Source organism: Linepithema humile, chromosome 5, assembly GCF_040581485.1.
Source record: "Linepithema humile isolate Giens D197 chromosome 5, Lhum_UNIL_v1.0, whole genome shotgun sequence".
NCBI classification, from domain to species: Eukaryota; Metazoa; Arthropoda; class Insecta; order Hymenoptera; family Formicidae; genus Linepithema; species Linepithema humile.
The window spans coordinates 23,015,392-23,040,781 of record NC_090132.1 but is presented as its reverse complement, the minus strand read 5'-3'; the positions used below and the strand labels follow the sequence as shown (position 1 = coordinate 23,040,781).

The 25,390-nt window shown below is 35.9% G+C and overlaps 4 protein-coding genes across 17 annotated transcripts in view; 3 read left to right on the top strand and 1 right to left on the bottom strand.

The window, feature by feature from the left end:
* Positions 1-365: 365 nt before the first annotated feature.
* LOC105676177 (lysophosphatidylserine lipase ABHD12) lies at positions 366-6,374 on the top strand. 8 transcript variants are annotated; one of them, XM_012373886.2, is made up of 11 exons: positions 373-623; positions 1,287-1,416; positions 1,895-2,045; positions 4,438-4,556; positions 4,783-4,888; positions 5,014-5,213; positions 5,325-5,460; positions 5,556-5,673; positions 5,758-5,919; positions 6,029-6,156; positions 6,281-6,374. In XM_012373886.2, the coding sequence occupies exons 3-11, from the start codon at positions 1,969-1,971 to the stop codon at positions 6,327-6,329; spliced, it is 1,095 nt and encodes a 364-aa protein (XP_012229309.1). In that variant the 5' UTR covers positions 373-623; positions 1,287-1,416; positions 1,895-1,968; the 3' UTR covers positions 6,330-6,374. The 8 variants fall into 8 exon arrangements, with proteins under 8 accessions (XP_012229316.1, XP_012229309.1, XP_012229308.1 ...); XM_012373885.2 differs by lacking the exon at positions 1,287-1,416 and having other exon boundaries at positions 374-623; XM_012373889.2 differs by lacking the exons at positions 373-623; positions 1,287-1,416 and adding an exon at positions 638-1,169 and having other exon boundaries at positions 1,920-2,045.
* A 516-nt stretch (positions 6,375-6,890) lies between these two features.
* Akt (Akt kinase) lies at positions 6,891-12,817 on the top strand. Of its 2 annotated transcripts, none has more exons than XM_012373883.2 (7): positions 6,891-7,486; positions 8,237-8,510; positions 8,736-8,973; positions 9,201-9,398; positions 9,489-9,759; positions 9,847-10,083; positions 10,159-12,817. In XM_012373883.2, the coding sequence occupies exons 1-7, from the start codon at positions 7,399-7,401 to the stop codon at positions 10,497-10,499; spliced, it is 1,647 nt and encodes a 548-aa protein (XP_012229306.1). In that variant the 5' UTR covers positions 6,891-7,398; the 3' UTR covers positions 10,500-12,817. The 2 variants fall into 2 exon arrangements, with proteins under 2 accessions (XP_012229306.1, XP_067212309.1); XM_067356208.1 differs by lacking the exon at positions 6,891-7,486 and adding an exon at positions 7,509-7,785.
* LOC105676123 (acid phosphatase type 7) lies at positions 11,418-14,979 on the bottom strand. The gene is made up of 8 exons (XM_012373774.2): positions 14,849-14,979; positions 14,453-14,554; positions 14,096-14,290; positions 13,683-14,010; positions 13,406-13,588; positions 13,115-13,334; positions 12,842-13,036; positions 11,418-12,755 (listed from the first exon to the last, which is right to left on the bottom strand). The coding sequence occupies exons 2-8, from the start codon at positions 14,547-14,549 to the stop codon at positions 12,660-12,662; spliced, it is 1,314 nt and encodes a 437-aa protein (XP_012229197.1). The 5' UTR covers positions 14,550-14,554; positions 14,849-14,979; the 3' UTR covers positions 11,418-12,659.
* Positions 14,980-15,053: 74 nt separating this feature from the next.
* The window catches only part of sdt (stardust), a 64,677-nt gene continuing 54,340 nt past the window's right edge, over positions 15,054-25,390 (top strand). For 2 of the 6 annotated variants that reach the window (XM_067356183.1, XM_012373770.2), the window contains exons 1-3: positions 18,055-20,794; positions 22,189-22,301; positions 22,562-22,619. In XM_067356183.1, the coding sequence (XP_067212284.1) occupies positions 20,731-20,794; positions 22,189-22,301; positions 22,562-22,619 (235 nt within the window). In that variant the 5' untranslated portion in view covers positions 18,055-20,730. Of the gene's footprint in view, positions 15,073-15,182; positions 15,370-18,054; positions 20,795-22,188; positions 22,302-22,561; positions 22,620-24,559; positions 24,703-25,390 lie in introns of those variants that run through there. The other 4 variants (XM_067356184.1, XM_067356190.1, XM_067356185.1 and 1 more) reach the window with 4 other exon arrangements.

Below are 25,390 nucleotides of genomic sequence, written 5' to 3'. Positions count from 1 at the left end.
TTTGCATCAATGCAAATGTATTAATGTAAGTCGGACTAAAAATGTATTTACTCAAATTTACATGAATGTATACTGAGTATACACAAAAACTTGATTGTTTACATATTTAAAAATATTTGCAACAATATGATTACATTTTAAATTAAATTAAGATAATATAAGAAACACGGCAGTATAAAAATTCTTAAAATATACAATTATACATTATTGTAAAAATTTATTCGGCAACTTTCTATATTTAGTGTTCTCAAATTTGATGCAAAACGATAATCGAATGAGGTAAAAAAAGCGCTTTTGTTTAGGATGAGCAAAGTTCATCATTTTTCACCGCGATAACTCGTAAGGTTACTCATTTTTAACTGCTATTCAAATTTCAAGGATAACAAACTGCATCTGATGCGTAGTCATGCGTAGTGTGTATACCAGTCACCCGATAACTATCGATGTGTAATAAAAGTAGGATTGCCGTGCAGGAAATAATACCGTACATTTACACAGATATCTCGTAAGGTCTTGTACGTAACAAGATTCTCGCAATAGATTTTACGCAACCTTAGTATTAGATTCGCTCGTTTTAACAGAAGTTTTTACTCTTCCATCAATTTCTAATACCATCAAAACGGGTATGTATGTTCAAGCTTTGGCATATAGAAGGGAGAAGGAACAACATGCGTCGTTTTAACACATTGTTCTTGTGTCTACTACCTGCACTCTCCGCCAATCTCTTACGAGATATGCACACTTTAGTCCAAGTCCAAGTAGTCGAATCTTGAAGCTCAAGTCGGGACGTCGAGTTAACTCACGCTGTTCCGTGCTCCTCAATTGTTTCAGTATTAAATAATCAGTATTAATGACAATAATATAATATAGACGTGCAAATACCTTTATTTAAACACGAATCACTCCGAATATCGTGACGATATAACGTAAAAATCGCGGAATATACATTCGTAATATACGTTCGGAATTGCATACATACTTTCTTCCGCGGCATAAACGTCATTTATATATATATATGTATATATATATATATATAGTTCATAGTGTTAATTACATAAATAATATCTCTCAATCTTCTGACGGAATAAGTGTGTTCGCCGTTTTTCGTATTAATAATATCGGTCTGTCATAATGGTATATTGGTTACCGAAGAAACGTTTTGTGATAAGGTATCCGCTTGTCTCGTTAAAATTGCATGTATTCTTTACCTTCCTTCACTCGAAATTGAATATTATAAATTGATTAAATATTCTGATTATTATTATACTATCACATTGTTTTGCTAGCTTGGTAACGATAAGGATTGGAATTGATACTAATACGACACTTACGCATACTATTACTTTACATAAGAGCACTAACGCTATAAATATTTAGAAAGTGATAACGCATGTGTTACGTGAAGGATACTTACAGGTTTTTTAATTTTTAGTAAAAAGAAATAATTAAATTGTTAGTTTTTAGTGCACAATTTATTAAATAAATTTGTTAATTTAATTTGTATAAAGAATTTTTAATTATTGCAGTGAAAGGGATAGTATATATAAAGATATTTATTAATTTATCTTAAAGATTTATTTTTTTATGTACTTGTTATATATTATTTCTATATAATATATGTCAGTAGAAAAATGTTATGTTATTTTTAATTAAAATTGATGTTTAAGATTAAGATATGAGTTATATTTATTAAATAAAGATACAGTATGGAAAGAAGACTGAAGTAAGAATAAAATTATATAAATCTCTTTTTGTTATAAATGATACATATTTAAAAAAGCAACATATAATTTATATAAATGCAACATATAATGTATATAAATATTAAATATTTTTATAACCATTTAAATTTTATCTTATATTTATCATAATAACGATAATTTTTTATAACAAGTTTGTGGAATTAAATTTGATCCAAGAAAGGACTTGCGACGAGAAAATACTGTAAACGAATAGCTACTAACAATCATGAAGTTGAATGATCCACTAGTAATAGCAGCAGCATTAGTACCATTCGTCATCCTTGAGATTTGGTACATTGGAATGTAAGTTATTACAACTATAATTTTGTGAATATTTTGTATTTTTTTACGATGTCACTGTGCATTATGATGTAGTTTTCAAGCTTATTTAATTTTTTTTTAATAAATAAAGTTAAATTAATATAAATAAAAATGTAAAACTGATCAAATATAAAGTTAAATATAAATTATATGTAACAAGAGCAAATTAAAGTAAATGTATCAAGAGTTTTATAAATTTCTTCTTTTTTATCGGTGAAAAATATATAAGTATAATATTAAATAAATAAATATAATGGAATAGCAAAAGGGGATCAAGAGCCAAAACAGGATTTGAGTGCTACTGGATTCTTCTTTATTAAATAATGTTGTAGTAAATGTTTCCGTTGACTATTCAACCATCTTCAGTGCATAACATTTGTGTCTGTATTATATTATAAAATTAAGATTATTAGAATTTGTAACGAGTTTGTATATTAAAAGTTGCAAATGTATGATAAATATGAGAATTAGTTACAATAAATTTTATTAGTTATCTCTTTTTCTGTTAGTGTCAATTTATATGAGGCTGTGATAAAAACCAAAACATTACTTTGAAATAAAATTCACATTCTTTCAGAAAAAGCACAAAAACTTGTAATTACCCAGTTATTAGAACGTGATGGATTAATTTAACGTTGTCTTTTTTTTAGCTGTGAACAATGGTACTGAAAGATGGTAGTAATTTAATAAGAGTGTAGTTATCGGGGAGGAGTTCAATGTCACTCTGCTTATTTAGTCCATTTTTTTCTCTTATATTATGAAAAATAAAAGGTAGGAGGGTAGGTACCTTAATTTTTATTTACACCATCCGAACTGCCATAAAAAAGGTGTTATAATGGGATTAGTGGATAGAGCCTTTCTACTCTCTCATCCATGTTTCCATCAAGGCAATTTCACTGAAATACTTCTAGTCAATATTTTAATGATGAATAGTTATCCCCTTTCTGCGTTTGCTTCCTGAATCTTAATCCCCTTTCTATCTTATCCCCACCTCCTTTCTATTTCCTTCCTCTTAGCATCGACAGTCTAATACTCTCTACAGTCGTTCACAGCTCATACAAAAGACAACATTAAATTAATGACGTTCTAATAACTGAGTAATTACAAGTTTCTGTGCTTTTTCTGAAAAAATATGAACTTTATTTCAAAGTAACGTTTTGATTTTTATCACAGTCTCATACAAATTGACACTAATAGAAGAAGAGATGGTTAATAAATTTATTGTAACTAATTCTCATATTTATCAGGTATATATTTGCAATTTTTAATATACAAACTCTACATTTAATATACAAACATTACAAATTCTAATAATCTCAATTTTGTAATACAATACAGACACAAATGTTATGTATTGAATATGGTTGCATAACCGACCGAACAACGTATAACATTGTTTAATAAAAAAGAATTTAGTAGCACTCAGATCCTGCTTGGGCTTTTGATCCCCTTTTGTTGTTCCATTATATTTATTATTATGAGCCTTGAAATAATCTTGTTAAATAAATAATATACAAGTATATAGAAAATTTATATGTGAGCTGTATATCATGAACATCAAAAGGTGTGTATGTAGCATTATGTTTTGTATGAAATATATCTTACAAATTATAATTAAGAATATAATCTGACTGCTACATGATTATATTAAGATACAATAGAAATAGATGACATATCATTTGTTTTGCATACAACTTGTTAATATTTAAAATTAAATTTATTTGATATTTTTTTTCTATTGAATAAGTTTTATCTTTTTACTTAATTTATGTATATATTTAACAACAGAAATGTCTATCCTATATATATAATTTTCTGTGCAATTTTTGCATGCAGCAACATTATTGTGTTTTTACTCATTTTTTATCATTGTTTTTCTGTCACTATTTTGTTATTGTTTCATCAGGTTACTAATCTCTATTATTTTGTTTATTTGTAGCAAATGTTACAAAATGCTTGAATTAATGTTAAAAAAAAAAAATTATACACAAAATGTTCAAGAATTATCAGAAATCCTTTTAAACCTTAACAAATTTGCAATTTCTTTATAAAATCAACATTTATTGTTGCAACTTTTAACATGATACAGTTTTTTTAACAATGCTACAAATAAAAAGTATTAAAGTATTTAAAGATTGATGTGTTGTTAATTTTTTATTGTTGGAATGGGGAGGGAGAATTGGTTTTACAATTGGTAAAGAATGTAGCACAGCTTGTATATATTTACTTATGTATATATCTTTTGTTAATCCTATTTTATTAATATGACTAAATGTATGAAAAATAACATAAAAATTATACTATATGTATTTTGTGTATTTGCATAATTATCAATTACACGCGGCTATGTATACATGTTAATTTTGTATTGCAGAAATTTAGTTTGGAGTATGAAGGCATCTGCATTGTTATATCTCGTTTTATTTGGGCTTTTGCCTGTAATTTTTCATTATTCCTACACCATTCAGAGAAAAATACTATTTTTAAATTTTGGTAAGTAATTACCAAATATTTATATATTTTATAAACTGATAATAATATAAGTTTATAAACTGATAAAAGGTATAAAAAGCATCATAATTGATAATCTTAGTCACAATTATTTTTTATGGAATTATATCAGACATGAAGATAACATTTATTGCTTTTACTTGACATTTAAGTCTGATAAGAATAGTATATCTTATTTAATAATGTGTATAATTTTACCCTATTTCAGTGCAATGGCCAATCAAAATAGAATTTTCCAATCCAAAATTAATGGGATTGGAAGGTGCTAGAAATTTTTATTTACACACTGATCAACAAGTGAAAATAGGTGTATGGTGAGTAATTACAAAATTATGAAGTATGAAATAAAATTTTTTTATTACCAATACCATTTATTTGACATTTCCTCTATGTTACAATATAGTATGTATTTATGTATTAAAAGCTAGTGTATTTACAGGCAAATATTACCACGGTCTTTATTAAATAATTCCATTCCTGCAACAGATGAAGCTTATGAAGCAGTGTTAAATAATGCCAAACGGCCTGTGTTTCTATATATGCATGGAAACAGTGGTAATAGAGCAAGTTCCCATAGAGTTGAACTTTATAAGCTTTTCCAAGACTTAGATTATCATGTCATATGTTTTGATTATAGAAGTGAGTATCAGAAGTTTGCATTGGATTTTATAATAATTGTGTGAAAGTAATATTTAAGTGTTTAAATGTTTAAATACGTGTTTTACTAACAATTTTTTAAATCAATTTTAGGTTATGGAGATAGTGATGTGGTTGAGCTCTCGGAAGCAGGTGTAGTTATGGATAGTAAATATATTTTTGAATGGGTAATGAAAAAAGTTAACGGTTCAGCTCCAGTTTTTGTCTGGGGTCACTCATTAGGAACTGGGTAAGTTGGTTTATATATTCTTTTTCTTGCATTATTTTTTCTACTGATATTATAAATAGGAGTATGATTGATTCATATAAATTTTTATTTGACAGAGTCTCTACACATGTATTAGCTCTGTTAGCAACTGAAAATATACAACCAACAGGATTGTTTTTAGAAGCACCGTTTAACAACATAGCGGATGAATTAACAGAACATCCATTCGCACAGGTATACTAAATATTAATTTTTTAGATATAAATTACATTGTTTCTAGTAAACATATCTCCATTTATGTATGTCACATATTTGCAGATATTTAAACATTTACCATGGTTTCATTGGATGATTGTTGAACCTTTTTATAAAAATAACTTACGATTTGAGTCTGATAAACATATTGCCAAAATTAATTGTCCTGTCATAATATTACATGCTGAAGATGATGGTGTAATTCCAATTCATTTGGCAGATAAGGTATAACTGCAATATATATGTTTCATTCTATTCTTTTAGATAAAACAAACGTCACTTACAGCTTTTAAATTATTATTGTAAGATATTAATGTTTGTGAATGTGTTTTAGCTTTATCAGGCAGCAATGAATAGTCATGGAAATGATACAAATCGTATCCAAATGATAGTAATAGACTCATCCTATGGATTTGGACACAAGTATATCTGTAGATACAAGGAATTGCCCAGTATAATTGAGTAAGTTATTAGTATATTAATCAAATACAATAGTTTATTTTTCTTTATTATATAAATTTTATATTTAAGATATAATAATACTATGTTATTCGTATAAATATTATAATGTTTAATGTATTTCTAGGAAATTTACTGCTAAAGCATATGGAAATCAGACTGACTTATCTGAATAACCAATTTATAATAGAAAACTGAAATTAAAATTTTTTTCTGTGTAATGATTCTTAGTAAGAATTATTTGATTTTTATGTGAGAAGCAATGTGTTTTTAGAATTAAGGTTTTTTTTTTTAGAAATTGAAAAATGATATACCTTGAAGTATTATCTTGAAGGAGGTAAAGTTTAGTTTTTATGAATATTTTTCATTTTTCTTAGGACACTTTCTCGTTAAATTCTGAGTATCTATGTTGGTATATATAAATAATAATTGTGATAAATGTAAATTGTACATGTGTTAACACATGTAAGTTTAATCGATGAGGCTGAATCGGGATCTATCTGCAATTTAAATGCTACACGTATCAAAAATTTGATGTTCGATGTTCTTACTATAATTATTACATGTATTATGATTATTCCAATGAAACTTTGATCTGTGACATTGAATGTTTTAATTGCACACTCAATTTATTATAATTGTATGAAATTTATTTAAGTAATATTTAAGTTATATTTAAATATGGGATTATAATACACGTAATATATTCATCTTTGTAAAATTAATATGTAATTAAATCTTAAATTTTTCCTTTTATGTACAAGATGAATTTTTAATTCATAATTGGATTTAGCGTCATGTTTTATGTCATTCATTACGCATCAAACAGTAGTGTCATTTACCACCAGTCGGAAAATAGGTGTAATTTTGTGAAATAACTATAGATTGCGCTGTTGAACAAAGATTGGCATGCGTCTTATGGAAATTGATAGGAATGAGTTCTTTCTTTGTCCCCGCGTGAACGACTGCGTGCGCATTCGCATGTAGCAGACGACAGTGCATAGTACAACTAGGGAAGGTGAGCCATCTCAGTTCAGCACTATCACGTCGCCGATCATAGTGTATATACATACATATGCCAGCATATGCATTACCTGCCACACGCGTATCTATGATTACTTGAGTTTGTATATGCGTACCACTCCCGCTACTGCGTGTCGTTCGTGATTTTTGTGAAATTCTCAGCGCGGAACGAAACTTGGAGCATCGGCGGAATATCGACAAGTGCGCATCGGCGAACAAGCGATGGGGGACGCAGCGATGAATGTCGCAGCGTCTAGTGGCGGCAGCGGTGGTCAGCGTATCGTCAAAGAAGGCTGGCTCCAAAAACGCGGTACTGCCAAAGCTGTTCATAATATTTACACTTTGCGCAATGTTTACTTGGGATTGCATAGCCGACTGTCGCACGCAGTTTCCTGTGTCGTTTCGCGCGAGCGTATGTCACGCAAGGGATAAGTGTCACGAATGCGTGATCCCTAGTGTTGCATCTCGTCAATGCGATGTAGAAAGTGATACCAAACCTCAAACGCGCCTAGCGTGTGCATCTTCCATCGCCTTCCACTTCGTTTATCGATATAGCTTATCGCACGAATTATTTACTTCGATGAGAAATGTCGACAAAAATTTACCACAGTCAGATTTCGCTTGATTGGTTGGACAAATGTCTATATGACGTATTTCGTAAAAATGAGAAGTTTACTGTTTTTGCGTGTTGTTACGCCACTTTATTATGGTTGTGGACGTTGCAACACATTTTACAAACGAAATTGTATTTGTTCATGAAGCGTTACATTAAATGTTTATTGATTTTTCTATATATTTGGTATTGTTGCTTTTTCGTTATATTTGATGCTATATAAATTCTTGCGTAGTAGAACTTATATATTTTATATTAATATATTAGAAATTTTATGTTAGTTTTATATAAGATCTGTGCAACACAATTAGAATAAAACGTAGAGAAGATTGTTAATATTTAAGGAATTGTTTGTAAAGTAATTTAGAGTTGTTTTTGCATTTAAATATTTAATCAGATTATTTTTTTACATTTATAACATTAAATTATCGGTCAACTTATTTTTAGGTGAACACATAAAAAATTGGAGATCAAGATATTTTGTCTTGAGGGATGATGGTACGCTGGTTGGTTACAAAGCAAAACCTGACCCACAAATGGCTGCGCAAACGTCCGCCCAGCCGTTAAATAATTTTACAGTGCGTGCGTGCCAAATAATGAGAGTGGATAGACCTAAACCTTATACATTTGTTATCAGAGGCCTGCAGTGGACAACTGTAATAGAAAGGACATTTCACGTAGAAACGGAGCAAGAAAGAGAAGACTGGGTAGCAGCAATCAGGTTTGTTCATAAATTAAAACAGATAAACGATATACTTCTGTTAGAGGGAAGCGGTAAGGAGAGGGAACAATGCATATTAATATTGCTTTTCTCTAATGGAAGTGCATAATTTATTTCTTTGAGTCTACATAACAGTTTGACTTTAGCAATAACTATTTAAATTTTCTAAATGTTTAGTCATATATTGTATAACTGTTTGATATCTTTTTTTGTGTTTTTCTTCAGATATGTAGCAAATAGGTTAGGGAATGAAGCAAATCAACAGCAAGAACAACCTCAAATACAACAATCTTCCTCTTCGGAAGATGTTGATATGGAATCGTCAGCAGGTGCTAGGTCTGATTCCTGTAGTTCTTTAGGTGTTGTATCTACAGATCTAGATGGTGGTAGTATTGATGAATTATCAGCAAAATTTAGTGTCCAAGGAACTTCAAGTAGTAAAAGCAGTGGCAAAAAGAAAGTAGTAAGTTATTTGACTGTGTTTATTTGTATAGAGATTATCTTATCATTTTTAGAAAGTATTTAATTAAATATGAATAATATGATGACTAATACTTATATTTGTATGTATATATATGTATATATACATAGTCACATAATATAACATATATATACACAATGTGGAATTCTTAATTAAGAAGTTTAACAAATAATTTTATTCCTAAGCTTACTATTATGTGTTTATTTCAGACACTCGAAAATTTCGAATTTTTAAAAGTTTTGGGAAAAGGGACATTTGGAAAGGTAATTCTATGTAGAGAAAAGGCAACTGGACATTTATACGCTATCAAAATTTTAAGAAAGGAAGTTATAATTCGTAAAGATGAAGTGGCGCATACACTTACTGAAAACAGAGTATTACGCACTACCAATCATCCTTTTTTAATTGTACGTTTATTAGATATAAAAATATATGCACATACACCATTACTAAATATTATATAGTATGTAACTAACGTGACATTCTTCAATTTTCAGTCTTTGAAATACAGTTTTCAAACGGCAGATAGGCTGTGTTTTGTTATGGAATATGTAAACGGTGGCGAATTATTTTTCCATTTGAGTCGGTCACGAGTATTCGGTGAAGATCGTACTCGATTTTACGGCGCGGAAATAATATCGGCCTTAGGTTATTTGCACTCGCAGGGTATTATATATCGTGATCTCAAGTTGGAAAATCTTCTTTTGGATAAAGATGGACATATAAAAATTGCTGATTTTGGTTTGTGCAAAGAAGACATTACATATGGTTTGTATCATTCATGAAATGACAAAAAAATAATGATCTTTTGATAATAATCTTTGACATAATTTGTTATAATTGATTGTAATGCAGGAAGGACAACTAAAACATTTTGCGGAACACCAGAGTACTTGGCACCAGAGGTACTCGAAGATAATGATTACGGGCGTGCTGTGGATTGGTGGGGTGTGGGTGTAGTTATGTATGAAATGATGTGTGGTCGACTACCTTTTTATAACAAAGATCATGAAAAGCTATTTACGCTTATTTTATTGGAAGAAGTGAGATTTCCTAGGACGATTAGCAACGAAGCAAGAGATATGCTTGGAGGTAAGCGTCACTGGCCATTATGATCATTATGTATTCTCGAATGAGAGAATTTGTTTCTATCCATTGTTTTTATAGGTTTATTAATAAAAGATCCAAGCAGAAGATTAGGTGGCGGACCTAATGATGCGAAAGACATCATGAATCACGCATTTTTCTCGTGTATCAATTGGACTGATCTTGTCGCGAAGAAGATTCCTCCACCATTTAAGCCGCAAGTGACTTCAGATATTGACACTCGATATTTTGATAGTGAATTTACCGGCGAAAGTGTTGAACTTACACCCCCAGATCAGGGCTGTTTAGGTAGTGGAGGGGGTTTAAATTCTATAGCAGAGGAACAAGAACATTTCCCGCACTTTTCATACCAGGAAAGTCATTCAGCAGCAACTTCTTCCATTGTTTCTATTAATCACTGACAGTGTCAAGTGTTTTGCTTAATTAACGTAACGAGATGTGTGGCTCAATGCATGAAAAACTTGGAGCAAAAACATTCGGTTACAATGTATATCTGACGATTGTCTGCAAAGCTTAACTTTCCCAATAGGCAGATCAATCAAATTATCTTTCTTTACGATGCTTTTTTATGCATCTTAAGAGATTGTCACATATCTCCAATGGCAAATTAGATTTATGCGTATAAGTGTGCGCGCCGCATATAACACCTATACACATAACTATTCATTAAAATTGTATATGGCAAAATGTATACTATAAGATTAAGGTCGCGATAGTACGATTAATATTATACTTGCTGCTTAGACTCGAAGGAATATGACAGGGATTAAATTACGTTCTTAATCGAATCAAGTTAACTAAAACTTCTTGAGACATATAATGTGAATATCGAACAATTCTCGTGTCATCAAGAAACGTGCGGTAATCGTAAATATAATTTTTCATTTAACAAAAGCTGCACTTGACACTTTCCAAGTTTACTGTCACTGTTTATGATCTTATTTATGGAAGGGCAGTTCCTGATCTTTTTTAATTCAATAGATGACTGTTACAGCAAATGCTAAAATAGAAAATTACAGCTGGCAAAGGGCCAACGAAAAAGAAAATGGTTTATCCATTATGAAAGTAGAATTGTAGTAATATATCAGCTTTAATTGAATTGTATAAATTGGAAGTTTTTTAGCCTTATGTCATTATTATTACTGATGATAATTAGAGATGTGCGAGTATTCGAAAATCGTGAGTTGTATCGGGCACAAAGCACTTGCTTGAAACAAATGTTTAGCTATTTTTGGAATTGGAAAGATGGGAGTAATTTGTGGCTTATATTTTCTGTCTATTCCATGAGAACTTGCTTCATTAAAGTAAAACATCTGATCTGAAAGTCTTTGAGTTAAAATTTATTAACATTTTAGATTGTGTACATGGAACATATATGTGCTTTGCATATAAATTGCATTCTGTTGTTTCCATTTTTACTAAATTCTACATTTTTTTCTTCTTAAAAAATTATTTCGAAATACAATTCTTATATAAAAATTTCAAGTGACAAAATAAGTGAATTTTGCATTAATTATTTTATCATAAATCAACCTAAATTTTATCGGTAAACTGGTCAGTATGATAAAAATTTTGATGCACGATTGTGATCAAAGTGCCTAGTGAACAATTATTTTCTGGTACGAATAATGTAATTACATTTGAATGTAAATATCGAAATATATATCACATAACTAGCGTAATTAACATATTTTTTCCTATCAGGATTAATCACTTAATCTATATCATTTTTACATAAATTACATGATAGGTGTTCTTCGAAAATTCATTGATTCAAAACTCAAGATAATTAGGTAACACATAAAAGTTAAACAATAGTGATTGAAATAAATACGTAAAAATTTGTAGGTCGAAAATATATTAGCCACAATTGTATGAGCAGAACGTAAAAGTTCGAATAAGTTATAGTCAAAATGGAATTGTAAAATATATAAAATTACATGAAGTTTCGTAAAACTCACACATGTCTGATTATAACAAATTTTAAGTCGAAAAGATATGTTTTTCGTAATAAACAGTCAAGGCTATTCGTTATATATCTTTATGTATCATTGGATAGTAATTAACTGTGAGACTTAGATGGAAATACGAAATCTTATACACTAATATTATATTATTAATACTATATTATATACTATATAATAATAATAATATATATATAAATATAATTATAAATATACACATATGTATTTATATATATATATATATATATATATATATATATATATATATATATATATATACATACACATATACACACACATATATTTATATTTTAACAATTAAAGGATTATATTGTACGTTTTTTGCATTTACTAATTTTTTACTTGCTCATACGTAAAACATGCTAATATTTTATTCTTCTTGTAGACATTTCGACCATGATATATCCAATGACGTAACATGTATACTAAATTCGAATTATAATCGTATACATATAATACACAATCAAAAAGAGTGAAAGAAAAACCTTATTCACTAACAGCATCATGTGAAAAACTTCTTTGGCCTCTCTCCCTATTTCATTTCAGGAGGCTAATTGAAATTAAATTCATGTCACATTATTCCGCAGGTAAAACTTTTACATATTGTGGTAAAGGGTTCTCTTTCACGAGCCAAACTCTGTCTAAAACAGCGCCTTCTTTATCATCCGATACCTATTATATAACAGAAAGAGATTTTTTAATTGTTTTGAATATACAAAATATGACATTTCTAAGATTCATTTTATCATACGTCATACCTGTTCCAGATACAGATGAGTTTTGTTGAATGCCTTCATCCTCGTGTACCCATAATCTGAACTACGATACGCAGACCACTCCGGTCGATTTGGAACAAATTTCTCCCGTCCTTCCTTGCAACCAGCTGATCCCGTAACTATGTGCACAGGTGCCTTATAATTTGTATATGGTTCTTCATAGCTACCATTGTACACCTACAGTCATAATTTTTTGATTATCATTAAGCATTTTTATGAAATATAAATATGATAAATGATAGGTAACAAAGTTACTTGGAAGTTATACATGGGCCACATTCTTTCATAACTATGTTCATGTGCCCAAATTTCTAAGTCCACTTTATGCTTGAAGAACAGATCCTCCAGTCCGAACCAATTTAAAAATGGTAATCCAACTCTAACTAAACTTTGGTGATTAGTACAATCATCTGCGTTTGCATTGCTGCAATACATTGGCCTGTGTCCAAATGTCACTATCCATGGACGTTGCGCCCTGTAATTATTAACTTTCTCTTATTTTTTATTTTATTATATCATAATCTAATTAAAAATATATATGTGTACCTTGTTTCAGGTTTATTCGCTTCCTGTAAATCCTTATCCAACCATTCAAATTGCTTAATCATTTGTTTTATACCATAATTCATGAAATAATAAGCTTCAGTTTCTATAGCTACAAAATGTACAGGACCTATATTAAAGCTATACCATAAGCCTTCCGAATCACCTGGCATAGTGAACCGAGCTCTAGAAGATTATTAACACGAGATTACATCTTTATATATTAGGTAAAACATTCACAATAAGTTGTATAGAGAATCGATTAGCTATACAGACATACCTATAATTACTGAAATTATATCTTTCTTCATGATTACCAGGTACAGTCATGTATGGTAAATAAGCAGCAACAGATTCAATTTGCCGCATGAATTCATCTCCCACACGTGCATTCTCGGAATGCATATCATAGGCAAAATCACCAACATGAATAGCAACGTCATATAGACCACGTTCTGTCTCTTCTTGTAACCGTGCCAAACTCTGTGCATTCTCATTACCCATATCACCAAAGAGAACTATTTGTGGTGACCAATCTGTCGATTCCTCAGGTGTAGTCTTAACATAAAATACATTTGACCATCCATAACGGCTACCACAATGATACACTGGTACAAGTGGTGAAATATTCATGATTAATGACGACATAGGATTAATTGGTAAGAAAACAGTAAAACATAATGTACATCTTACTATATTTGCTGTTAGGCGTCAAATCTTTTAGCCACACTCTGTGAATATATTGTTTATGTTTCTTCTGCCCACCATCTACGAAAAGAGTAGAATTTCCTTCGGCTCTTAAAACAAGTCCACCTATACCATATTCTACTATCGACTCTTCTGTATTATCTTTTGTGCTCCAGGTAACAACAATATCGTGAATATTATCTAAAATTAAATGCAGAACATGAATTATATTAATGGTTTCTAGTTGCTATTATTGAGAAACAAGTACAGAACTGTCTCTAACCATAATTTTTGTTTCAGATTGAAATTTTCTTAAACAACATTGTTTGTAACAATTATATATATTAAAATAATAAAACTTACCGCCATATGAAAGATGTACTGCTTCTGGTTGATAATGTTTCACGGCAAATGTAGCAGAGAAGAATAATAAGACCACAAACGTGATGTGGAAAATCATCTTGGCTGTATTGAACGAGAACAATGCCTCAAATCAGGTAGCGTATTTTAAATAATCACTATGACTGTCCAGGAATGCGTGAGAACAAAGAATTTACGAATTTCTCTTATCAGAAGCACTATATCTATTGGTTAGTATGTTGAAATTCCATGCATGTTACAGAAACGAATGACGCGACAACTCCAGATGTATGTCGACAGCAGCACGTAATTAGGAAATGCGTTATTCAGGAAGTAGCATTATCAAGTGCATTATCATTTTGAGGTAATAACGCGCAAATGCAAGCTCATTATACTCACTTTATTTGATACTGTCAACAACTGATTTGTCATAATGTAGTGTACTGTAGAACTGGCCAATCGCAGCTAACGTTCCGCTAAATGTACATGGTGATTGGTCACAGTGCACAATGTAACATTACTGCTTATTTGCATATATCTTCCTAAAACAGTATTATATGTGCTGTGTTAGTTTGTTAATTTCTTTTATTTTGTATTTATGATAGTTTATTTATTCAAATATTGTGAGTTAATATTATTTTTCAACCTGTGACTTACTTACTGCATTTGTACTTTTTTCAAAGATTTCTTTATTTAAGATATTTTATAATTATTATTTTTGTTTTGTTTTTAGGTTAATATTACCATCATGAATATATGGAATCGCTGTATTTATAATGTTGCATTCATTCATTCACTTCTTGTCGAATCGTCATATTTAGTTCAGTCAAGCAACGTCTTTTGCCTACACTTATCTTTAGCGGCCTCTCGGCAAGGTTATTGGCATCTCGTCAATGCATCTACAAATGTCGATATATAAGGCAAGTATATATAATTTAAATATATTTTAAATACACACCCGAAGGTATTTTTATGTGCTACGTGATCGTAATCGAGAGGTGTTCAATTTACATGTCAGAATTGGATTCCTCTTAATACAAATGCGTACTGCGTTTATCATAAATACGTATAAAAAATGTATGTATCACGTACAGAAAGTGTAAAAAATATACAATTGTCACAAACTGAGAATTACAGATTGGTTCCCAAATCAATCTGAAATCAATTCTGAATGTTTAATGTGCACCAGCGTGGCATTATCATCCAATTAGAAATGAAATCAGAACTGAAAGCAAGCGATTTATTCAATCTCAGAATAGTTCTCGCCTTAGCAAGGTATAAGGTTGTTTAAACTAGAATTCAGATTCAAACTTGTTCCATGATTGCCTGCGGAATACTATTAATCCACACTTGAAGTTAAATGTTGCTGTCAATCGCAGATAATGGGCAACGTTGATTCCGTGCGCTGATACCGCGATAATGCAATTATATAAGACGGAAGCTGGAGAAAGGCGATGCGAGAGGGAGAATCTCGAAAAGCAGTTACCGAACTAACATCCCCTATATTGATCTTGGAGTCTTGCAGTTCTCTCTGTCTCGCCTTCGGTTTACACGCGTTTCCCGTACACGTGCTCCCACAGGAATGTACGAAAATCTCATAGTTCCCTGGCAAAACTAATCAAAATTGTTTCGCTCAGAAATTCTCCAAAAGTCTTCTAAATTGATCAATAATATGTATTGTAATAAAAGCAATTCCGCGCAATATTTAAATGAGATATCTGTTTTTAATAATAGAATTTGAAGCGATTAAACCGATTGAAAAGTTAGGTATATATGCAAATTATCAAGATATTCAGATTATATATTTAAATTTTAATCAGGAATGCTTTAATATACGAAGCTACATCCATTTTCGGCAATTCAAAACGTGCTTATATAAATATTTTAATGTATTACAATTTTTAATTAAAAAACCAGACTTTTTTCATAAAATAAATACATAAGCTGCCAAAATTTAACGATGTGATATTATCAGAACAATTTTAAGACATGATACATCGATTATCGATCATATCGATTATCTCAATGTTACAATGTTTACGCCTAAAATGGTTGCAGCACTGATTGTTGACAATTTTTGCAACTTCATGTGGTAGGCCATTTTCTTTCGCCTGGTCGTACCTGGTCGGTGTGCAAGCGGTGACGCTTTTAAGGAATCATTAATTATTACAAGGTATAATATCCATCTTCTATTAAAAGTTCTTCTATGAAAACTTATCTAATCTTGCCGTCATCTCTGAGAAATGCGCGCGCGTTCATTTCTATATCGTAGAACACGACAGTTCATAATTCTTAATGCATATGTATGTGCGCGGGAGATAGTTAAGGTTACTTAGACATCTTGGATTATCGCGCATTCGCATTATAAATCGCTTTTGCGAATATTGATGCGAATTTAGCAAGGCACTTGGAGAATCTGCATGAAAATGCTCTGCCTTAATTCTTCTTGAATGAAAGTTGAATTTATGTAACGCAATACGAAGCAGCGGGACAAAATATTTGAGATTATTTAAGATTAATAGTGGAATTATTTGATTAATGCTATCAAAGATAAATATGTGTTTTTCTCAGTATTTCTCAGTATTTATGAGATCAATATGTTCGGTAATTGAATTTATAATATCTGCAGAATAAAACTTTTAGAAGAACATATTTCCTTGCGAATCTTCTACTTTATACGCGAAAAGAGCGAAAGTAATATAAGTTTTCTATTCTACTTCGACGCAGCAGGACGGCCCTCTGAGCATAGTACCCCCTTGTGTAAATATCTCAGAGATCCAATATTGTTCAGGAGATCATCTTATACGCGAATTTAATATAGAATTTAATATAGAACAATTGAAATTTTTGATATACATTATAATAAGAATTTTGTTCGGATTTTATACTTATTTTTTTTATCAATCTCTTATTCAAAATTTCCTCTTGACAAATAAAAAACGGCGATATATGCATTTATGAAAAAGATAAAAAAATAATCAAAATTTAATATCGAATTCACAAGTTTAATGCAGTACGAGGGAGGAAAATAGATAGAAAATTCTGTAAGGAATTTTATGTTGTTTTTATTGATATCCGATTTTACAGTTTTTTAAGAAAAGACTCGTGCTGTACATTTGTGATGTTATTCTACAACAATTGGTTTTGCATCATTATAAATGTTTTAGTATTTTATGAATTGGCATTATGTAATTATTGAATGTTATCAACAATAATTACTAATATTTTTAATGGTAATATTTGTACATTGTTTTATGGCCAGTTTGACTGTGACGCTTGTAATGTTTATTTGATTATCTAATTGCTTCGTTAATTTTATTTGCGAGATATTGCAAAAACGACATAGTCTATCGTTAAACGATTCGAAAATATCTGACAATGAAAATAATGGCATCATAAAATCATACGGATCAGAAAATAATAGTTTCTTTAGTCGCTTAAAATCGAAGGAACTGCGTAATAGCTTTTCATCCAATCTTCGTTAAAAAGAAATCCTCCTGAAAAGTCATCAAAGAATCTGTAGTCAACGGAAAAACAGTCGATAAAATGCACTCAGCGTTCTCGTAATTTTCGTGCGATAGGCATCGCCAGCGGCGGCTATATCATTGAGGGCATATCGATACCCTCAATGATATTTTTCGAAACGCACCGTGCACTCTCCTCCCGTAATAATCGTAAGAAATCGAAGAAGAAAGTTCAACGATTAAAGTACGAATTGGTGTTCAAGGCCACTTGACGGTATTTTGCGCGGAGTATTTTGCGCGCGCTCTGTTTTTCGGCGCCCTAAACAGCTGCGCGTTTCGATCATCCCTCTAGAGCCGGCAGTGGGTACAGTACGAAGGTTGTGGCGTATGAGGGCTCGAAAGTCGAAGACCGGGGGGTTGCCGCCAACAGGATGACGCCGGCGCGGATCGTCGCCGCCGACGGCGCTTCGCGGCGAGGGCTGGAGGCGGCACTTCAGCGAGCAAGAGAGTGCGGTGGTGTTCAGCAGGGCTGCCGCCGCCGTCGGTCAACGCACACGTACACCCCGGGTTCACACCCATCGTTACGGGCATCGCGTTTCACCCCGAGGTCGGCCTCGTCGTCGCCCGCGAGATAGAACCGCCGCCGCGAGGCGGACCTCCACCCCTCCCCCCGTCCCTCGCCCGTCCACCCCTCGCTCTCAGTTACAGTCTACTCGCGATTCGGCCGGGGGTGACCGTTGCGCCGCTCCCCGAGGTGCATCGTGCTGGCCGATTAGGGTGGAGGTTGCGCGCCGTCGTGACGAAGGAGGGTGAGAAGTAGAGCACAGTGCGTGTCCTAACCCAAAGACCTAAACTGTGGAGCAGCTATAGTGCGAAAGTGAGAGCCTCGAGAATCATCGTTGCCATCGTGTTTCTTCAATGTACGAGGAACCGAAGAGGACCGTGAAATCGTGGCTCCTCCGATCGGACGACCTGGGATTTCGAGAATCTCGGTGTTGATTCGCCCGTGAGAAAAAGGAACAGGCCTGAGACGTCCGGGAAAAAGCTTCCGTGGAATTGAAGACGAGTGCCGGAAAAATCGGGACGTGCGAAGGTAACGTAACGGTGTGATGTCGATCGCGGGATCTTCACGGAAGTACGGCACACCAGATTCGATCCTCGTCTTCGTGCGTCGTCGTACTGCGTGGAACGACACGAGGGACGTGCTGTCACTCCCGCGAGCGTGATACGGCTCGTTCGCGCACACATACGTCTTGACTGACACGCCGGAGGAATACAGCGGGAGAGTCGAAGGGACGTCGAGGTAGTCGACGCGCGAAGGAGGCACGCAGCGATCATTATTATTCCACGAATAAGTGTTGCAGGTTGATCCGTTCAAGCGAGCGCGCGCGGTACAAAACGCGTAAACATCGATAAACGCCGCGCGCCGCGAACGGGAGGAAACAGCGAGCGGGTGAGAGCGAGGAGGAGGCCGCAATTGCGTAAGAGAGCGAGAATCGTTGCCCGCGATGATCTCGATCGTCGTCGCCGAGGAATCCCGCGGGAAATCGTCCGGGACGCCGTGCTCGATCCCTGCGCTGCTGGTCCAATGCTCGGTAACGATCGTCGCCGACGTGCGGCCGCACGAGGGGTGGTAGCGCTAACGCGTTCAAAGCAGGATCGGAGGAGTAGCAGCGGCAGCAGCGGCAGCGGCAGCGGCAGCGGCAGCAGCAGCAGCAGCAGCAGCAGCAGCAGCAGCGACAGCAACAGCAGCACCAGCAGCAGCTGGTCGGAACTGGTACGCGCTTCCGGCACCGTGCACCGCCGATGCAGTGGATGCGGCACGTCGACAACGACGACAGGACGATGGCCGGTGGTGGTGCGAGCGCGGAAGCGGCACTCGGAGCGTTAGTCGAAGCGGTGATCAATAAGACGTCCCGGTCCCGATTGTGAATTGGCGATCGCTATTTCTCACGCCGAGGCTCGCGGGGCACGCCGTCGTGAGGATGTAGGGGGGCCCGGCGCAATCGGGCCCCGCGGAGGCGCCGCTTCGTTTCCCTGCTCGCTGCCCTCGCGACGACGGACAACGCGGGAACGAAACTAAGCGACGAGGGAATTAAAAGCGCGCGATTACGAAGAGCGAAAGAAAGAGAGAGAGAGAGACGAGAAACGAGTAGAGCCGTGGATAATATAATATAAATACAAAAACGCGATCGGCAGAAGAGTGTCGAACGTAAAGATAATTATGTGTTCCTTAGTCCATCTCTTAGGTGGCTCCTCGTCGTTATCGAGCGTGTATCGTAGTTCTCGTCGTACTAGCGATTTTCTTATACCATCCTCGTGTGGAGCATAGATGCCTTAGTGTCCGTTTAGCGGTGGGAGGTCTCGGGAGTTTTCGATTGACGGACGATCCGCGATCCTCTCCCGGTCTGCGATCGCGAGCGTGGTGCGGTCGAAGGCGCGATTAAATGCACGATTTCGGCACGCGACGAGCGTCGCACGGAAGCGAGAAAAGCGGGGAAAACGCGCCGGGCGGAGAAGTGCGATTTTTTTTTTCTGTGCGTCGCTGAAAGTAAAATAAATCGTCGTTAGTCGGCGAAGTAGGTCACGAGGTCGATACTAAAATGAAGTGAAGATGCAAGAGGAAACCGAGAAAATGGCATGTGCTAACGACGTTAATAACGGCGGACTGATTTTTCGGGGCGGACCCGCCGTGAGTGCGAAGTAATTAGTGATTTGCCGTGCACGTTGCGCGCGCGTCATTCGCGTGGAGTGCCGCGCGGAGGTAATCTAATAGCGGACTACCCCTACGTACCCCGAAGATAATTACTAGCGAAAATGGTCGATCTAGGAGGATACATTATTATATTGACGAACGATGACGGGAAGATCAAGCTCTACGGTACGTAGTGGTTTGCGCGAGCAAAACCAGCACGGCTGAAATACGGCGCGATAATTCGCCAAATATTCGACGAGTGCGTTTGACGAAAATTGCTTTCCGCGCTTATGAAACAGCGTTTAATGTGTGTAAATATTTCAAAAAGAAAACAGAATCATATAAATTGTTTTTGGAACTAGCTTTTTCGAAAGTGCTATTCTGCATTTTCGCGTGACGCATATTTTCTCAATGTTCCCCGGACATTACGATTTCTATTTTACAATATTTTTGAACATCGATATGCAGCCTCGGAGACGCGCTTCCTTATTCGCATAATGCGACGCTTATCGACTCGTCGAATATTTGTCGAACGAACGCATTGTTTGGAATCGCCTTTTCGAGCGGACACAATTATCTTGGAACGATCGCGCATCATCGCTTCTCCCATTAATGCCAGGACGCCACAAGTGTGTAGAAATCTAAATGAGAAGTGAAAATTTTCTCATTAGCGATGATCGTAGTACGTGTAGCTTACACGTCATGCACACATCGCACGCTTTCGGAAACGGGAAATGTACGACGGACGGATTTCCGATTTACGCGACGCGTTACAGTAAATGCGCGACGATTTACATAGAGGACGTTTCGCGACGTGATATTTATAGGCTGACCTTTATGTTTACTTATCGCAACGTGCGCTTTATCGCTTCGAGAAGGACTCGCTTACTTTATGTTTAACCCCTTCCATCATTGACTTCTGTCGGAGAGATAATATTGCTCTTGGAAGGTATTTAAAATGATTTTTTTTTTCAGAAAATAGATAATATTTATATAAAAAATATATGTAATATCGTGGATATTGATATACATTAATTTCTACACGTTTTGCACAAGTGAAACAATCAATGAAGTATTAGTTTTTTGAATGTCGACGCTTGAATTGTAAAGACGCATTGACAAGTCAGTCATGTTTCCGACGGTTTTTTTCATTTCACCGAGAGAGAGCGAGCGAGAGAGAGAGAGAGTGAACGACTTTTCGCGCCATTCAGAATTCTGAGCGACTTAAAAAAAGAATACACCAGTCGATTGCTTCCACAGTTTGTTTACGGCACAGTTCGTCACGGCAATGCCCACTAAATGGTTGTGCTCATTAGCGAATACGTCCTCGTTTACGAAGCAGATTATGTGTTACATTCACGGGTGCTTGAACAGCGATTTTTGTAGGCTTTAACGTTTCACTTTGTGCGGATTGAATGCGACATTCCATGCGAGAGCGTGTTGGAATATTCATTTAAAACAAAGCGTCACAATCAACGCGTGCAAAGCGCTATCAGAATTGTGCGTTGCAATTTTCCCTATTCAGCAATAAGAATTTTGATAATTGAACGTCGTATTAACAGTGCTGTATTTGCTTGCAGGATCGCCGGCGGATAATGCGGACAATTTAGAAGTGGGCGATGAAATTTTAGAAGTAAACGGCCGCACCTTAGAAAATGCAACTCATAATGAAGTCATTCAATACATACACCAGGTAATTAGACACATTAGCAGTATTAGGTATTATCATATTTAGCAACATGTGTTTGTAGAGTATGTTTGTCTCATAATTTGTCGTAGAGATTTCTCAGCAGATTTTCAATCTTTTTTTTTTGGCAATATAAAAGTAATATAATTAATAAAACATATCTTTACAAAACAGAAATATACAACGTGATATATAGCATATACTTATTTTATTTTTGCACTCCACCGATTACATAATTCTGATAATTGTATTCTCTTTGATTTAAGTGCATCAAGTCTCGAACAATATGTCTGCGTGTCCGGAGAAGAAGCGGAAACAAGATGGGTGAGTCGATTCTTGTTATATTTATATCTTTAATTGCAATTAGTAGAACATTATTTGAATTTATTGAAAGTTTAAAGAGCAGAAGTAAGCGAAATGTCAAAGAGATAAGAAAGATAGAAGGAATGTTAATGAGATTGCCGATCGGATCTGGAACAAGCGAATAACGAGCGCAATAATTAAAAGTGGGAAGACAAAAGAAAAAGTAAGGCAGCTTAAAATCGAACGGAAACAGCTACTCGGAGTAGCGACCCTTCACGTGAATTCACCTATTCTCGTTATTTCAAACGTTGCCGATGTGTTATTCTTTGTACAGGTGTTTTTCAAGCAAATGAGACATTCCACTGTCAACCAGACGGTATTGTTGCTTTATCGTAACCGTTCTTGAGCAAACGTGCAAACGAATTTGAATACACGGTCGGCCACGGTCGATTTCACGTTGTCTCGCAGAGACGTGTTGTGCGTCAGACGAACGCGTAACGTTTAAACATTGCGGAACGTCACGTGCGACGACAGAGTTGATGAGAGTGAAAATAAGAATTTAGTCACGGATAAGCGGATGCAACGCTTGTGGAAATATCAAACCGCTATTGATATTGACACATTCGTGCTGAGCAGAATTTTCCGCCAGTGGTGCTCAAAATCGTGGATGAAAAAGAATTTTCTTTTCAAGCGAACAAGTCACGTTTTTTTATCATTTAAAATGACGAGTTCGCGTGCCGAAAATTTACATAAAATAATTGTGGATATATATATATACAGATGCGCCGTGTTGATGTGTTTCTGCAATAATTATAATTATGTCTTATTGTTTCACATTGTTCACGCGGTGCGGTACAGACGATAATGTATGGAAGATAACGCGGAGATTTGTTCGTATGAATGGCGTCGCTGTATTGCAGACGCTGATAACAGGTTTATTGCAATCGATTTCGACATTACGTCCGTGAAGTGGGCATGAGTCGCGAATGAATTACGGGCTGTTTAATTCGTTCAACTATCATATCAGGCTACAGTTTGATTATCTCAATAATAACTTATTTATCCGTCTCGTTCAATATTTCAAACAATATTGCATCTGCTCGAATTTGCAATGCAGCTTGCGACGTGGCTATTTGTGATTCTCGCATTGTGTTAACGTGTAATTTTCGAATTTATCGCTGGACACAAATGCGGGTGCATTTATTAATGAAACAGATACATTTAGGCACGTTGATTGGCGCCCCGTGCGCGATAAAAATACGCGATTTAATAAGCGAAAATCGCACGCGGCAAAATTCGTACGGCGTTGAGGAGGATCGGTCGGTCGATTCCGAGAAGGCTCGTGCGAGTCCGGCGTTCGCCAGGTAAACGCTTTAGGTGGCCCCGCGTACGGTATCGCGGCCAAGGAGGTGGGGAAGGCTCGGAGGACTCCGAGAGATAGGTAGGCAGACAGGTAGGCAGGCAGGCAGGCAGGCAGGCAAGGCAGGCAGGCGAGTCAGGCCAGCGGTTGCACATGGCGGACCAGGCGATATAACCTTCGGATGGTGGCCGCTGTCACGCTCGGCAGTACGGAGGAGCCGTTCGCAGCACGCGCGCCAAGCGGTTCCGTGTTCCGTTCCGCGCGCGCTGCACGCCGTTCGGTATCGCGAGCGCATCCGGCGTACAAAGGACGACGCGACACGGCCGCGATCCTCCTCGGCGAACGCGTGAGTTTCGCGTCGGGAAGCAGTCGCGAATCGCGTATGCCAGCGATCGCGAATCGGTGCGCGCGTGGTCGCGACGCGGTATTGTGTTACGCCTTCGCGTTCCGTTTCTGCGCGGTTCGCGCGTTCACCGTTTGAGAAGTCGCGCGGACGATCTCTCGAATAATCGCGAGTGACGGCGAGTTCGCCGCGTGTCAATGGTGAGAAGCGGCGCGTGATCGCGTGCGTGACGAAGGAAGGGGTGTGTATTTCGTGAAAAATTGGTGGTTCTGGTGGTGATAGTGTTTGCATCAGCGACTTCAACGCGTGCGCCCGCTGCTGGAAGGCCGGTCGAAAGGATCCCGGACTCTCTTTTCCACTCTCCGTCTTTCTCTCGCCATCATCTCGACGATCTGCCGAAGGTAACCGCTCCTTTCCTCCCCGCGTCCGCGCTCTTTTCGCTCCTTTCTCGGCACTTTAAGCGGCGTGCGGTCCGGCGCCGCTCTGATCGGCCGGTGAGTCGTTCTCGGGCCGCGCTTTCTGGCATCGCACTCGGTGCCAGAACGTGCCAATGCTTCTTTCTTTCCCCGTCAGCCGTTGTCCTCCTTCCCTCTTCTCTCCTTAGCCTCTTTCCTCCACCCGTCTCTCTCGCCACGGCTCTTGTGACATGTCGACTTCGCAATATTACGTGCGCAACTTGTTTCCGATACATACCTCGTCGCTACCGCGGTTTTCAGCTCGCGTCTGCAATGTTTACGACCTGTTATCGCGGTTTTACGGCTTGACTTTTATTGTACGTCTCGCCGCGCGATCGCATTGCCGATAATCCATCGAACGTTTCGGCGAATATTTCCATTTAATTGTTACGCGCAATCTCGTCTTATATTAATTCGCCGACTCGAGCGTTGTCATCTTCCGCGCGTTATGTCATCCCGCAGCATCGCGAATTCAACTTTATAACTGCGTCTTGATTTATTCATTTATCTACTTATTTGCTTAGCCAGTCGTTTTATACTTTAACATCATTATTCTCGCGAGATTTTTTACGAGAGTGCATAGTAATTATTTAATTCTCCTCATATTGCTCGTTCCTTTATTTTTCCTCTTCGT

Coding starts and splice junctions, on each gene's coding strand:
- LOC105676177 (XM_012373886.2), top strand. CDS start 1,969: ATGAAGTTGAATGATCCACTAGTAATAGCAGCAGCATTAGTACCATTC. Junction 4,889..5,013: donor CAAGTGAAAATAGGTGTATG/GTGAGTAATTAC, acceptor GTGTATTTACAG/GCAAATATTACCACGGTCTT. Junction 5,920..6,028: donor CAATTCATTTGGCAGATAAG/GTATAACTGCAA, acceptor AATGTGTTTTAG/CTTTATCAGGCAGCAATGAA.
- Akt (XM_012373883.2), top strand. CDS start 7,399: ATGGGGGACGCAGCGATGAATGTCGCAGCGTCTAGTGGCGGCAGCGGT. Junction 9,399..9,488: donor CCAATCATCCTTTTTTAATT/GTACGTTTATTA, acceptor TTCAATTTTCAG/TCTTTGAAATACAGTTTTCA. Junction 9,760..9,846: donor CAAAGAAGACATTACATATG/GTTTGTATCATT, acceptor ATTGTAATGCAG/GAAGGACAACTAAAACATTT.
- LOC105676123 (XM_012373774.2), bottom strand. CDS start 14,549: ATGATTTTCCACATCACGTTTGTGGTCTTATTATTCTTCTCTGCTACA. Junction 14,291..14,452: donor AGTACATCTTTCATATGGCG/GTAAGTTTTATT, acceptor ATTTAATTTTAG/ATAATATTCACGATATTGTT. Junction 12,756..12,841: donor CTCATCTGTATCTGGAACAG/GTATGACGTATG, acceptor GTTATATAATAG/GTATCGGATGATAAAGAAGG.